This window comes from Belonocnema kinseyi, chromosome 4, assembly GCF_010883055.1.
Source record: "Belonocnema kinseyi isolate 2016_QV_RU_SX_M_011 chromosome 4, B_treatae_v1, whole genome shotgun sequence".
In the NCBI taxonomy this organism is placed as follows: domain Eukaryota; kingdom Metazoa; phylum Arthropoda; class Insecta; order Hymenoptera; family Cynipidae; genus Belonocnema; species Belonocnema kinseyi.
The window spans coordinates 4,567,618-4,584,433 of NC_046660.1; the positions used below are offsets into that span (position 1 = coordinate 4,567,618).

The 16,816-nt window shown below is 24.7% G+C and overlaps 2 protein-coding genes across 2 annotated transcripts in view; both read left to right on the plus strand.

Moving 5' to 3' along the window:
• LOC117170525 overlaps positions 1-3,552 on the plus strand; it is a 49,435-nt gene extending 45,883 nt beyond the window's left edge. Inside the window, exon 4 of the mRNA XM_033357314.1 lies at positions 3,289-3,552. Within this exon, the coding sequence (XP_033213205.1) occupies positions 3,289-3,552 (264 nt within the window). The remainder of the gene's footprint in view (positions 1-3,288) is intronic.
• LOC117170529 overlaps positions 3,274-16,816 on the plus strand; it is a 406,469-nt gene continuing 392,926 nt past the window's right edge. Inside the window, exon 1 of the mRNA XM_033357320.1 lies at positions 3,274-3,950. Coding sequence (XP_033213211.1) covers positions 3,868-3,950 — 83 coding nt within the window. The 5' untranslated portion in view covers positions 3,274-3,867. The remainder of the gene's footprint in view (positions 3,951-16,816) is intronic.

Here is a 16,816-nt window from a genome sequence, read left to right on the forward strand (position 1 = left end):
GGAAATTCCCAACAGAAAATTGTCAAATTATAAAATATCCGAATAAGAAATTTCCCGAATAATCAAATATTTGAATTTAAAATAGCAATAATTGAAAAAAATCTTTATGTAGAAATATATTTTTTTCAATTATTGTTATTTTAAATTCAAACAATCATTTTAGAAGCCCTGATGATTAAACAAGTTTTTTCATCAAAATATTTGATAATTGTATCTTTAATAAATAAATAATATTTTTAAGCATATTTTAATTGTTTAAATTTAGAAATTTTATAATTCAGAATTTTTTTATTTCGGATATATCATAATTCGGCTATTTTTTGTCGGTAATTTTATTATTTGGGAGTTTTATAAGGGACGACTGAAAAATCATGAAAGACAAACTTCCCAATACTGTAAAATTTCGGAATAATAAAATTTTAAAAAGATTCCCTAAAGAAAATGGTTAAATTATTAAATATCTGAACTAGAAAATTCCCGAATAATGAAATATTTTAATTTAAAGCAGCAATAATTGAAAAAAATTCTTCATGCCTAAATATATTTTTTCCTCAATTTATTGTTATTATAAATTCAAACAATAATTTTAGAAACTCTAAAAATTATAAATAAGACTTTTCATCAAAGTACCTGATCATTGTATCTTTAATAAATAAATCATATTTTTTAAACAAATTCTAATTGTTTAAATTCACAACTTTTATAATTAGGGAATCTTTTTATCTCGGATATATCATAATTCGGCAATTTTCTGCCGGTAATTTAAATAATTCGGGAATTTTCAAATTCGTTAATTTTATAAATATTAGAGAAGTTTATTCATCATAAATTAAATTATTTAAGAATTTTTCAATTCGTAAATTTTATTTTTTGACTTAAAAGTTTAATTCATATAAATTGATATATAAAGTTTTTGACTTAAAATTCACCTCTTTTAGTATAATTTTCATTTTTCTTGGACAAAAGTGCAGCTGCTTGGTTACAAATTTAACAAAGTTGTTAAAAAGTCATACTTTATGGTTAAAAATTTAATTATTCAATAGAAAATTAATTTATTGTTTACAATTCTCCTTTTGTATATCGAAAGTAAACTGGAATCTTCTTTGGAAGAAAATTCAAACTATTTTTTACAGTTTTTTTCTTCCAATATTCACATGTTTTACCAGAAATTTCATCATTCTTAAATAGAATGCAAAGCTTCGTTTCAAAATTCAATTCTTTTTCGAAATTTTGTCTCTTTGAGTTTAAAACTCACTTGATTTAGCAGAAATGACATCTTTTTTGGATAAAAATACAACTGTTTGGTTGAAAATTCAGAATTTTTTGAAAAATCATACTTTTTGGTTGAAAATTCTGCTGCTTTGTTAAAAATTAAAATAATTTGTAGAAAATTTACTTTTTGTTTAAATTTAATATTTTGGGGTTAAAAAGAGAACTAAAATCCTTTCTAGATAAAAATTGCACTATGTTTTGGATTCTCCCCCCCCCCTTTTTTAATAAAAAATTCATCTGTTTTGAAGGAAATTGCAACTTTTATGGATAAAAATGTAACTGATTGAAAATCCAACTTTAAAAATAAAATGTATCTTTTTTTTGTATTAAAACTTTCTGCGTTTTAGTACAAATTTCAACTTTTATGGATAAAAACGCAACTATTTGGCAGAAAGTTAAACAATTTTGTTAAAAAATCATTCATTTTGGCTGCAACAATTCTTCTTTTAAGATTAAAAATTTAAATTTTTTCTTAGACACCTTTTCTTTTAAATTAATATTTTGGACTTGAAAAGTCAACTGGAATATTTTTAAAATAATAATTAAACCGTTCCAAACATTTTTCTAAATGAAAATTTATCTGTTTTGGAAAAAATTAACTTTTTGATAGAGAATTCAACAGTTTTGTTAAAAATTCATCCTTTTTTTGGTCAAAATTCGTCTTTTTGGTTTAAAAATTCAATTTCTTCTTTAGAAACTTATTTCTGGATTAAAAATTTATATTTTGCTAGTGGAAATTTAATTGCAATCTTCTTAAATAGAAAAATCAACTATTTTTTTTCCTTCAAAATTTATCTTTTTGATTTAAAAAATCATCTGTTTTAGTAGAAATGTCATTTTTTAATGAAAATGCCATTTTCTGATTGAAATTAATCTTCTTTAATTGATTGTTCATCTATTTTATTTGATAGATTTTTTTTGAATCAGTTTGTTAAGAACTCATTTTTTTGTTTGAATATTTATATTTTTAGTTCAAAATTCAGCTCTTTAATATTGAATATTTGACTGTTTAGTGGAAAAGCCTATTTTAGGATTGATCTTTTTCTGTTGAGGATTATCTTTCTTGGGTAAAAAAAAACAATTTTCCGGGTTTGCAATTTCATTTTTGTTGTGTAAAAATGCATCAGTTTCGTGGAAAATAAATTTTTTCTGAAGTCATATTTTTGGTTTGAAAAATTAATTTTCATAGAGAAAATTCGTCTTTTGGCTTGAAGGTACAACAGTTTTGAAAAAAAGTAATACATTTTATCTTTTTGATTTAAATAGAAAGTATGATCATTTTTTGTTAGTACATTATTTTTTTAGTTTAAAAATTCAAGTATTTTTTTAAAATCCATCTTTTATAGTAGAGAAGACTTTTTTATTGTTTAAAATAACTTAATAAACTCGAAAATATGTATTTAAAATAACTATTTTATTCCGTTTATAAAAGCTTCTGTGTTAAAAAATATTATAAGAATGGAAGAACAATATTTGAATGTTATTGATCAACAAAAATGAAAAAAAAACAATTAGTTAGCAATAAAAAGCAAAAAACTTCTGGAAACTAAAAATTACGTACAGTTAAGAGTATAGAGGGGGGGGGGGATATTTGTTACAATTTAAAAAAATGTTCGGTAGGCTCTTTTTCTGTTTTCATACATTTTTCCATGGTCGCTTTTTCAATGTTGAAACCCAGTTCCCGGCAAGGTAAAGTAAGGCAAGGCCTGAGACCCTGAGGAAAGTGAATAAAAATCAAGACACAAATAAAAATAAAAAATGATGATGTAAATAAAGTGTAAACAAGTTTCGTTCGAGATCGAGTGCAGGTGCACTGAGTGAACTCACGAAAATCTTGAAATACAATTATCATCCACGTGGTGACTGTGACTGACGAGAACCGAGAATACAATCAGCTCTTGATTCTCACCGCGCCTCTTTCGCCAGGGACTGGGGTGGGGGAAACTTCTTGGAAAATGAGATGTGCGTGAGTGGCGTGGCGTAAGTAGAGGTTAGGTTCTTGGGAATTCGGGTTAGGTTAGGTTAGGTCCGAGCGGGTGTCATCGAGACGAGACGAGTGCGCTTGCACTCAACAAAATAGTGTCTGCTCTCCTGACTGACACTGGTCACCCTGCTGCTACTACACTGGACGACTCTACAGTTTACTACTCCTACGAAACCATACGAAATCGAGAGTGTTTGCTTTTGGAGGTGACGTTTTCAAAAGAACACTTGACTCTTTCCCAACCGCGAAAAACCTTCTCTTCAAGTTCATTCCCAGCGATAACCTACAAACAGTGAATTATTGTGCCTAGTGAAAGCGATTTGCGCGTGTCAATTCGGTTTTGTGACTCAAATATCCCGATCTCTGTTTTCCCCTTTTTCCAAGTTTCAAAGATCCTTATTTATATTGGGCAGATAGTTCTCAAATCTCAGGTCCTGAGATCTAGAATTTATCGAAAAAAGACAGTTCGTATGTGCTACTGTGAAAGATATAGGAGAATTGTGAAGTTGTAAAAAGTGGAAATAAGAATCAACATAACCTAAGAATCAGTGATCAGTGATCAGACTTGTGAGTGTTCATGGGATTGACTCCCAGAGAAGAGAAAAATCATTATGGGAATTATTTCATCAACATTCGCCTCTTTGGCACTCCAACTTGCCTGGAATTGCCAGAGACTGCTGGATCCCAGATATAGGTTAGTTTTTACTCTTTCACCTTTTTCGTATTTAACAACTCCTTATTTCAGGCGTTTAAAATTAATCATTTATATTTCCATTCCTTTTTTTCCTTTCCTCGAACATTTCCAGTCACGGCGAGTGACATCAGCTAGACGTCCTTGAGTTTTCAGTTTTATGTTATGCGAAATGACGAGTCGTACGTTTATTTGCGTCATTTCTAGACTATTTATTAGTTAATTAAATCGCCGAGTCTCGAAAGAGCTTCTTAATTAAAGGTTTATCGAATAACCTTCTAGAGTGTGAAGTTTTAACTCGAGATAAAAAACGGAATATTGTTTTCTTACACAGGATAGCCGTTTGTTGTGGAAATATTCACTTATCGTTTCTCTTTTAAAAACAGACAGTTTCCACTTCAATTGGAGTTTGCAATGAGCATTCCGAGAATGCAAAAGGACAAATATTTCATTAAATTATTATTAAATTTAATTAAAAAATTATACGCAAAATTATTCAGTTAATATAAATTGAAATAAAATACTTATCCTTTCTCATTTAAGAGAAAAAAATCTCACCAAATAGTTCAATTTTCTACTAAAAATGATCTAATTATTTTATTCGAAAATGAAATCGTTAAATTGTCAGTTTGAAAAATAAATTTTCAAACAAAAGACATTAATTTTTAAATAAATAGTTAAATCATAATATTTGCTTGTTAAATTTTCAACAAAATAACTGCATATTTAACCGAAAAAGTGAATTGTCAACCAAGATAATTAATTTTTATTCAAATAGTAGTTTAATTTTCAACCTAAAAGATGAATTTTTATCCAAGAAAATTAATTTTTTATCAAAACAGACCAAATTTTAAAACATACATGAATTAAAAAAAAACAGTTGAATTTTCCATTAAAAAATATAAATATTTAATAAAAATAGGAATTGTTAGATATTTAGCTTACAACATTTTTTAAACAAAATGAAATGAATTTTCAACTGAATAGTTAAATTTTCAACAAAATAACTGCATGTTTAACCCAAAAATTAATCTTAAACCAAATAGTATTAGAATTTTTCAACAAGATGAATTGTTAACTTTTTTTTTCTTTAAATTTTTATATATAATTTATTTATTTTCTAAGTACTTCAATTTGTGATTTTACAAAAAGAGATGAAATGTTTAATAAACACATGAATTTTCCAAAAACAGTTAAATCTTCTTTTAAAAAAGATCAATCTTCAATAAAAATAGGAATAGTTAAATTTTCAGTTTACGAAATTAATCTACAACCAAAACAAAAATGAATTTAACAAAACAGTTGAATTTTCAGTCAATACTTTTAAATCTCAAAGCAAAAAAAGTTTCTTTTTACTTAATATGTAGTTGAATTGAAAATTCAACAGATGAATTTTTAAGTAAAATAATTGAATTTCAATTGAATCAATCGCGAATATTAATTTTCTACCAAATAAGTATATTTTTCAACTCAAACCTAATTTTTTAATTAATAATAAAAAACTTGCATTTCATCTAAGAAAATTAATTTTCTACTAAAAATTATGCATTTTCAACCTAAAATCGAAAAACAACCAATTTTAAAGGAAAATAAAATTAATTACAGGTTGAATAGTTTAATTTTCAGCTATAAATAAATTGATTTTCAATTAAGAAAATTATTTCTTACCAAAAACGACGAACTGTCGATTAAGTAAGGTACATTTTTTTATTGAAACTGGAAAAGTTGAATTTTCAACTAAACAAATTAATTTTTGACTAAAAAAATTAATTTTCTACAAATTAGCTCATTTTTCTAAAAAACATTACCGGGTTTCTGCCATGCAGTTGAATTTTTTAACTAAAATTATGAATCTTCGAACAAAAATACATTATTTTTTCGCTCATTAGTTGAATTTAAAATCTAAGCATTAATTATTTTCAATTAAAAAGATTAATTTTTCAGTTTTCAGTTACTTTATCTTTAAGAATGGCCGTTAGCAAAGTAGAAGGATAATTATTTCATAAAATTACATTAAAAATTAAATATAAAATAAATCTTCAACCAAAATAGGCATCGTTAGATTTTCAGTTAAAAAAATTAATTTTTTAACCAAATGACATGAATTTTCGACTAAATAATTACATTTGACTAATAATAAAAATACCTTGTAATTAAATTTTCAACACAAAACTGCATTTTCAACCCAAAAATTAATTTTTAACCAAATAGTAGTTTAATTTTCAACCCAAAAGACGAGTTTCCAACTAAAATGATGAATCTTCAACCAAAAATACATTTTTAACCTAATTTTTAGCTGAATATTGAATCCAAAATATGAATTTTCAACTATTAACATTAATTTTTCAGTTTCCAATTAAATTAGCTTTTGGAATTATCATTGATAAAGAAACGGGATTTTCTGCAAAAAAGATGAAAAAACTTAATTTGTAACCAAAAATGCGAATTTTATCGAAATAGTTACATTTTCACCCCAAAAGATAAATTCCCCACCAAAAGTGGAATAATTAAATTTCCAATTAAAAAATTTAATTTCCGACAAGAAAATGAGTTTTCTACAGAGTAATTACATTTGCAATTAATTAACTAATTAATTAATTAACTGCCTGTTATTTGCATTATAAATTTCATGATTTTTCAACTTAAAAGAAAAGAAGATACATTTTTAATTAAAAATGGAATACTTGTATATACTTGTATTTCAGCTAAAACAATTAATTTTCAATTAAGAAGATTAGTTTTTTGAAAAAAAACTTATTTTAAAATAATTACGTTCAGTTTTTAATTAGAAGTGAATTAGTTGAATTTTCGGCTGAAAACAATAATTTTGAACAAAGAAGTTTTTTTTACCAATAATTACGAACTTTTAACTGAAAAAAAAATAATTTTCAACAAAGAAAATTAATTTGCACTAACAAAGACGAATTTTTAACTAAGCGAGATAAATTTTTTATTAGAAATTAAATAGTAGATCAGCTGAAAACAATTCCAACTATAAGAAGATTCATCTTATACCAAAAACGACAAATTTTCAGTTAAATTGTTAATTTTTAAAAGAACTTAATTTTGAACAAGAAAAAAATTAATTTTTAACCAAGAAAATTAATTTTCAACCACAAAAGTAAATTTTTAAACAAATAGCTGAATTTTCAAATCAAACGTGAATGTCAATTAAAACAATTGAATTTTCAGATTAAATAATTAATTTTCAACTAAAACAAAAATGAATTTGCTACAAAATAGTTCAATTTTCAATCAAGAATCTTTATTTTCCACGAAATAAGTAGAATTTTTAACAAAACACATAAGTTTTCAACCAAAATACATAGTAAGATTTTCAACCAGAAAGCATACATTTTTAATTAAAAATGGAATACTTCAAACTCTTTCTTAAATCCAAGAAGATAATTTTTCAACTAAACCTAATATATCTTTTCAGCTGCCAGTGAAGTAGTTCAATTTTAATAAATTAAAAAATTAATTTTCACCGAAGAAGCTTAATTTTCTATAAAAAAGTTACCAACTTTCAACTGAACTGTTTTTTTGTTTTACAATTAAAATCTGCATTGCTGGTTGAAATATTAAATCTAACATTTTTCGTTGAAAATTTATATTTTTGAAATAAAAATTAAAATCTTTCGGTTCAAAGTTAAATTTCTTGGTTCAAAATGTACTTTTTTGGTTAAAGGTTAATCATTCTAGTTGAAAATTCATTTCTTTATTCGAAAATTTAATTATTTCATTAAAAATTAGTTTTTTTTCAGTTAAAAATGAATTTTCACATTTTTTGTGGATTATTTAACTTTTTTTTTGGTGAAAATCCAGAAATTTGGCTCAAAATTCTACTACTTAAATTGTTTTTTTTTAATATTCAAAATTCCAGTAGAAATTGCATGTCTCTAGTTTTGTTAAAGTTTTGCCTTTTTTGGTTGAAAAGTAATCTTTGTTGAAAATTCCTCATTTTGGTTAAAAGTTTAATTCTGTGTTTTAAAATCGATTTTTTTCATTGAAGATTTATGATTCTAATTAAAAATTCATCTTTTTATTGAAAATGTAACTGTTTTTTTTTTTCAAAGTTAATCGTATTTGGTTGTAAATTAATTATATCAACTGCAAATTTTACTGTTTCATTTGTGGTTGAAAATTCTCTTCTTTTTGGTTAGAACATTAATTTTTTTGGTAGAAATGCCATCTTGTTTTGTTAAGAATACAACTGTTTAATAACTATTTTGTTAAGGATTTTTTTTTGATAGAAATTTAAAAAAATTTAAACAATGATTTTGAAAAAAAAAACGAAATTAAACAAATTTCTTGGATCAAAATATTTGATTCTTGTATTTCTAATAATTAAATTATATTTACTTTCTTCTTGGAGAATTACTCACTGTCGGAAATTTTATATTTCGGGATATTACAGTCGTCTCAAACGTTTCATAAAATGGCTCTTGATTTAATAAAAGGTGTATATTTAGAAGGCAGCTAAGAATTTTTTCACATTTTTTTCGCGCAATTTACATTCTCATCGTAAACACGAAATGCGACATCCAATTGGAAATTTTGAAAGCTGAATAAAGCGGATTAAAAATCTTTCAAATATATAAGAAGTTACCTTGAAATCTTCTACATTTTAAAAATATTTTTAAAATCCTAATATTTTTAGAATAAAAAATCATAAAAAATTTTTGTAGTAATGTTCTGAACGTTTTTTTGCTTGTTTAAAACATCTCAAAATTGTTAAATAGCTTCACAATTTAATTCGAGGTCTTTAAAAATGTACATAATCTATGTTTTGTTGTAAATTTTTTAAAATGAAAAGTCATTTAATACTTTCCTAGGAATCTTCAGAAAATTTTGTCATTCTTTTGAAACTTTTCAACATTCTTAAAAAGTTGCTAAAAATTAATTTTTTGAAAATAAAAAATCATCTGGATTTTTATTTCGATGTTTTAAGAAATCTACATAATCTACATTTTGTATTACATTTTTTGAAATCTTATCAAATTTTAAATTATTAATTTTTTTCTCCAAAACTCTTAAATAAATTTTAAAATTATTCGAAATTTTTGTTATTTTTTTAAATATTCTCTTACAAATTAATTATTCAAAATTTAAATTCTCTTCAAAACAGAAAATTTAAAAATTAAAATTAATTGAAAATGTTCTCAGGATTCTTCAGTATTTTTTTTTATTTTCATCTAGACTTCAAACTTTCTGTTTGAAATCTTCAAATATCAAAATTTAAAAAAATATTTTTAAATTTTAAATGCAAATTAAACACATGAAAAAATGCATTTATTAAAAAATTAAATTTTTTTGAAAAATAACGAAAAAATAAAGGAAAAGAATGGGTAAAAGACCATATCGCTTAATATATCACAAAAAATAGAGGTAGTTTAGCAAATTTAAATAAAGAAATTGATGATAATTTTTAAAATTCTTTCATAAAAGTTGAAAAATGAAAAAATGCAGTAGGAAAGGAATGCAGTAGTCGTAAAAAAATTTATAGAAATTAATATTAAAATAATTAATAAATAATCAGAGAAAAAATGCCAAAAAGAATAATGTCTCCATCAGTCACGTAAAACTATGAATAACAAAAACTTATTAAAATAAAATATGATGAGTCACGTGATCAACAATAAGAGAATGAAAAGCTAATTACAAAAAATTGTTATCCCTTGAATTTGCAAAATTAATTGTCTTAAATCTAAACTATTTCTTACAGAAGTTTATAATTATGAAATTTAAATTTAAACATCTATATTTAATATGCATTATTTAATTGTTATTAAATGGCATATCTGGAGGTCATTCCTCGGGTCATCGACGACACTTTTTCTTTCGCACGATGTGTGAGTGAATGCCAAGTTTAAAATTGAAATCATTGTACCCTACAGGGGGAGGGGGAAGGTGTCTCTTACAAATTGTGTAACGGATCACAGTTTATTTTTAGCTTCTTTTCGATCCAACTCCCCAAAGGCTTCCAGCCAAGTTCATGAAGCTTGACATGAGCTTGACAGTCATTTCTTCTTCTTTTTCAAATATTTATTTTTTACTTTACTTTGTTCTTAAATTGATTTTTCTAAAATTTGAGATAACAATCCAATTAAAATTTTTCAGGGTCAAAAATGGTGGGTTTTTTTTTCCATTTTTTTCGATTTTTCTCAAGAAAACTTGCTTCAGTAAAAAGGGGACAAAAGGCGCACTACATGGAGATCTACAACTATTATTTAAACATTTTTTGAATACAACTAATTATTTTGAAGCAGAATTTTTTTTCTTTTAACTTAACCAAATTTTACAAAATCAACGATTTTTTAATTTGATTTTGTTTATATGATTATATACAGGCGATTAAGAGAAATTGGAATGCTACTACAAAACTAGTTTATAAGAATGATTTTAGTTAATTTTTTGAAAATGAATTTGAAAGAATTTAAATTTTTCTATTTTGCATGTTTACAAAATCTAAGTGATTTTATGAGATATTTAGAAGTCTCAAAATTATTGAAAAATAATGTACAACTTGAAAAGATTTCAAAACATTTTAACCAAACTGTTGATTTTTGAAAATTTAGAACAAAAAACTTGAAGCTTTTTAAGAATTTTAAGACTTTCAAGAGAATTTTTTAATAAGATTTTCAAAGATTAAACAAATTTCCAAAAAAGAATCTGGTAAATTTTAAGGCAATTTTTTTAATTTTATATGACTAAAAAATTTTAGGAAACCTTGAATTATTTCAAAAGATATTTAGAAGTTTTAAGAAGTTTCGAAAACAATCTACAGTTCTACACTTTGAGAAGATATTATTTTTTTTGTTAATAAACTGTAGATTTTTGAAGATTTGGAAAAAACAATCTTTCTACAATTATGAAAAGTTTCAAGAGTATCACCATTTTTTTAAAATTCAAAACTCAAAGATTTTAAAACAATTAATTTTTTTATTTTGCAGGATTAAAAAAAATATAGGAAAAATTTGAATAATTTTATAATTTTTAGATGTTTTTAAAAAATTTTTAAACAAAGAAAATTTGGAAGACTTTAAAGAATTCAAGACAAAATGTAGATTTTTGAAAATTTCTAAAACCAGTGTAGAAATTTTTTTAGAATTTTGAAAGGTTTCGAGAGAATAGCATAACAGATTTTCTTAAGATTCCTAGTACACTGTTAGACAATTTTGTATTTTGAAAAATTAATTTGTATAGAAAAATAACATAAATTAAAAATAATTTTAAAAATTTCGAGAAAAATACTGTAAGATTTTGCGGCAAATTTTAAAATTTTTAATGATTTTTTAATATTTTAGGAAAAAATCAAGTAGCGCACAATATTGATGAAGCTAGTGTATGAAAAAAATTACAACATCGCAGATCTAGTGAATTTTCTAATTTTAATTCACTTTAGATATAAAAAAAGAAACAAGGAATTGAACATTTTACGAAAATTGTAGGCGGCAGAATTTTTTGCCTTCTTTCAAAGTATAATTATTGAAGTTTTTATTAGATTCAAGATTACCTATAAATTCGTATTGCCCCATAGCTGACATTTTTGTGCGTGACGAAATAGCGTTAAAAGAAAAGATGTCAAGATGGAGATTATATGAATTATTTCCAAGAGTGGCGATTTCGGTCAGGGTAAACTCCGAATGAGTAAAGTCTGACTCATGGCTGAGGGGAAAAATAAGGATAAAAACATTAATCGATAGTGATAAGGCTAAGTGACTACATTTTCACAGAATAGTCCGTCATAAAGTGAGATACGAGAGTGAAACTTCCATTTACAATTACTCCTAGTACATTTTTACTCGTTGAGTCATAAAAGAATTTTCTTCTTCTTCATGTTAGTTCTAGTCGTAACTATTTAGCATTCACTTCGAGTGTTGAATTAAAAATGTACTTATGATATGATGGAAATATTTGAAATGAATTCAAATTAGATAGCAGAAGTGGAATGAGATAAAAAGGAATTGGGTGAGAAATAAAACAAGAAAGGAGAAATTAAATTAGAGATAAAAGATTAAATGAGAGAGGAAAAATGAAATTAGAAGGGAAAATTTAAATTAGAGAGCAAAAATTCAGAGAGAAATAAATTAAGAAAGGAGAATTGAAAGCAGAAAAAAATGAGAATGAAGAATTGAGATGAGGAATAAGAATTGAAATTAGAAAGGTCAAATCAAATTGTGAATAAAAAGAGAAGAGAAAAAATAAATGAGCAATAAAATAAGTAGAAAAGAAGGAAGTGAAAAATAAAGCGAGAAAGGAGAAATGAAATAGGAAATAAGAGACCAAGGAAGAATTAAATAGGAAAGTAAAAGTTAAATGAGAAGTAAAGTATGAAAGGAGAAATAAAATGAAGTAAGAAATAAATTGAGAAATGAAATGTGCGAAATGAAATGAAAAAAGAAAATTGGCATGAGGAATGAGATGAGAAGTAAGAAATGAAATGATAAAGGACAAATCGAATTATGAATAAAAAGACAATGGAGAATTTAAATATAAAAGGAAAAATTAAATATTAAAGGAGAAATGATATAAATAAATGAAATGAGAAACGAAAGGAGGAACGAGAAATAAAATGAGAAAGGGAAAATTAAATTAGAAATAAAATGAGAAATTGAATCAAAGAGGAGAAATTAAATGAGAAATATGATAAGAAAGGTGAACAATGAAATGAGAACTTAGAATTTAGGGTAGAAGTGAAATGAGTAATCTAATTTGAAAGGAGAAATGAAATGAAAAATAAAGTGAGAAAGGAGAAATAAAGTAAGAAAGGAAACATGCGAAATGAAATGAGAAAGAGAATTGATATGTGAAATGACAAATCGAATTCTGAATAAAAAGAGAAACGAAAAATTCAATAAAACAGGAGAAATGAAATAAGAAACCGAAAATGAAATGAAAAATAAAATGAGAAATTATATAAGAGAGGGGTAATTGTAAAAGAAAGGTGAAATCAAATGAGAAATAAAGTTAGAAAGGAGTAAATGCGAAATGGAATGAGAAACGAGAATTGATATGAGAAATAAAATAAGAAATAGAGAAAGAAAGGATAATTTAATGAGAAATAAAATGACTAAGGAGAAATAAAATCAGAAAGAAGAAATTAAATAAAAATAAGCAGTCAAATAAGAGAAATAAAATAATATAGAGGAAGTTAAATGGGAAAGGAGACTTGAAAAGGGAAATAAGGTGAGATCGGAGAAATGCGAAATGAAACGATAAGTGATATGAGAATTTGAACAAGAAATAAGAAATCAAATAGGAAACGATACGAGAAAGGAGGGAAAAAATGAGAAAGGAAAAATTAAATGAAAAGTAAAATACGAATGGAGAAATGAAATGAGAACTGAAAGGGGAATGGAGGATAATTTAACCCTCAGACGGTACACTGGTGCGAATTCGCACCAGGGTACGGTTTAAAGGTTAAATTAGGATACATTAAATAAGAAACGTGAAAAATGAAATGACAGAGAAGAAATTAAATGTGAGAGCAGGAATGAAAGCAAATTAATCCAAAAATTAGATAACGTGTTTGTCTGATATAAAAAGTATTTTGTTATTAAGAATGAATCTGAATGTTGATTTATTTGTGTACTTCAACCATTTTTATGAATATAACTTTTTTGCTTGAATTCAAGTGTTTTTAACTTAAAATTGAAATATTATTGGTTGAAATATCAAGCATTACATTTTTGAAAATTTTCGAGTATTTTACTTTTCTGCTTGAAAATTTAATAACTTTGTTGGAAGTTAAACTACTTGCATAAAAATTAATTTTTTTCTTCTAAAAAATTTAACCATTTTGGCAAAAAAATCAAGTATTTGGTTGAAAACTAACTTTTTTGTTGCACACTTATTTTTTCGGTTTAAAAATGCAACTATTTTCTGGAAAATACATCTTTTTGTCTTGGAAATTCAACAATTTCACTGACATTTTTCTCTTTCTCATTTTTCTGAAAATTTTTCTTTTTTAATTTAATAATCAATTATTGGCTTAAAAGTTTTTATTTCATTTTATTACAAATTTAGTATTGTCTTCCTCGAAGGTTAAGTATTTAAGTTGAAAATTCTTCTCTTTGGATGAAAATACAACTGTTTGGTTGAAAAGCCAACAATTTAAAAAAAAAATCGTCTTTTTCGTCTTTTTTTGTTTCAAATGGAACTACTTTGTAGAAAATATATCTTTTTTGTTTGGAAGGGGACAATTTGGTAGAAAACTCAACTATTTGGTTAAAAGCGAACTTTCTAAATAAAAATTCATATTTGTATGTATGAACGTATATTTTTTTGTTATACATGCAAGTTTTGGAATCGGTTTTGGTTTTCGATTTAATGATTCTGTTGAAAATTCATCTTATTTGACTGAATTTAACTGTTCGCGATTCTAAAATAAAATCTGTTTTCGTTGAGGTATGAATTGCTGCATTTTTCGTTTGGAATTCACCTTTTTTTTGGTAATTTTAAAATATACGAAATATACACACAAAAAAAACAAAACACAATTAAAATATTGAAAATATTTATCGCAAGTTGCTTTTAGTTACGTGCAGACAACGGAATGCGGAAGCATTAAATTGGTGCAATAAAATTGTTCCCGTTTTAATTTTCTCGTTTCCTAGGAAACAAAATTACATCTTTTAAAAATATTTCCTTGCTAGTTTGAAAAAAAATTCATATGTTTTATGGTGTCAATGAACTTGAAACCTTAGGGCAGGCTGAAAACATTTAAAAAAAATTTATTTCGAAAATCAAATTTTCACGTTTTCTATTCTAAATTTTTCAAATTTAAGAAATTTGAGTTGTTCATTATCAAAGTTACACAATTTTGTATTATAATCCCTCAAATCATCCGTTTTTAATTCTAAATCTTCAAAATTGAACTATTAAACAAAGTATTAAAATTGCTTTGGAGGTTCAATGTTTAGAATGCTCATAGATTAAAATGATGTATAGGTACTTATTTTGAACGTTTTCTTATTCATTTATTAATTTTTTTAAAGTTCAATTAGAACGTTTTAAAATTGAACATTCTCTAATTGTTATGATTGGAAATTGACAATCCACTGAGAAAATTGTTTGATTCAAATAAAAAGTGGTTTAGAATACTCATTGGTTGCTGTAAACAAAACTCATGCTTGTATTTAACAAATTTGGTTCGATTTAAACAAATTTTATTCGATTCACAAACAATCAGTTTAAAATAATATTATAAAAAGTCTCATTTTTCCAGATTATTGGTTTATAAAAAAAAATAACATAAGTACAAATTCGAAAAAATGCGCTAAAACAATTTTTCCACTGTCTTGTGCTTATTTATTATTAGTTTTAATACAAAATAAATTCAAATTTTGAATTATTTAAAAACTTATAAATATATTATAAAATGATTCTATTTTTTCCTAAAATGTGTGAAAAATCTTTCTAAACTAAACCAATTTCCTTGGAATCTTTCAAGTTTTTTCTCGCGATATTTTTAGAAATTTTTGACATATTATAGTCTTCTTAAATTTTGTCAAAAAATCGATTTTTCAGAAGAAAAAATCATCTAAAATTATCCCTGAAACTTTAACAAAGAAAATTTATTTCTCTTGAAATTCGTCAAATTTGTTTAAAAAGTTTCTTTTTTTTTATTCAAGGCTTCGAAAAATCTACATTTTTTAAAATATTCTTAAGATTTGAATAATTTTATGATTTTTTCAAAACTTCTGAAAGTTTGAAATAGCTTTTAAAATATTGAATCAAATGAGAAAAAAACTGAGAAAGAAGAAATGAGAAAGGAAATGAGAAATAAGGAATGGAATGAAAAGATATAAGAAAGGAGAATTAATATGAAAAATTAAATGAAAAAATAAGTAATTAAATAAGAAATAAAGTGAGAAAAGACAGTTTTTATCCAAAATTTATATTTTCGGGTTGAAAATGCAATTAATTGCTAGAAAATTCGTTTTTTGGCATGGAAATTAAACCATTTGGTTGACTTCTTTCATATTCTTGACTAAAAAATCTTACAAGGTTTAAAATTTCACTCTATTATTAAAAATTCTTAATTTTTTTATGAAAAAAGGGTTTTTGATTGACACATCAACCATTACATTTTTTTGTTGAAAATCAATGTATAAATTAAAAATTCAACTACTTGGATGAACATTGAACTGTCTTATTGAAATTATTCTGTGTTAAAAATTAATTTTTGTAAATGAAAATTGAACTGTTCCGTTTTTATTTTACTTCAAAATCCTTTTATTTTTAAGTTCGTGTTTTTTTGTTAAAATTGCAAATGTTTGATTAAAAATTCAACAGCTTGTAAAAAATTTTGTTTTTTTTGGTTTTTAAAGTGAATAAATTGGTAAAAAACTTACCTACTTGGTTGAAAATGAACCCTTATGTTGAAAATTATTCATATTTTGGCGTTCATTCTTCTTTTTTTTCGCTGAAAATTAATCGGGCTTGGCTAAGGATTTAACTGTTTTGTTAAAAAGAAATAAAATATTGAATATGTGGAACACAAGTTTGCTTGATGCAGTAAATTTGAGTTGTAGGTACATGTTTCTTCATTTACACGCAGAGCTCACGAAATGCGGTAGAATTAAATTGGTGCAATAAATTATTCCCGTCTCAATTTTCTCTTTCCTTGAAAAACAAAATTAAATCTTTTAAAATTATTTCCGGGCCAATTTGAAGAAAATTAAATATTCAGATATTTTTAAGGGGTCAATGAACTTGGAACCTTTAGATAGGCTGCAAAATTTCTTTAATTGCTCTGAAAATCTGCATATAAAGTTTTTAAGTTTTGTAATCGTAATATTTATATTGTAACTATTAAAAATATATAATTACCTTTGAGATTAATGAATAAGTCTTAAAATTAC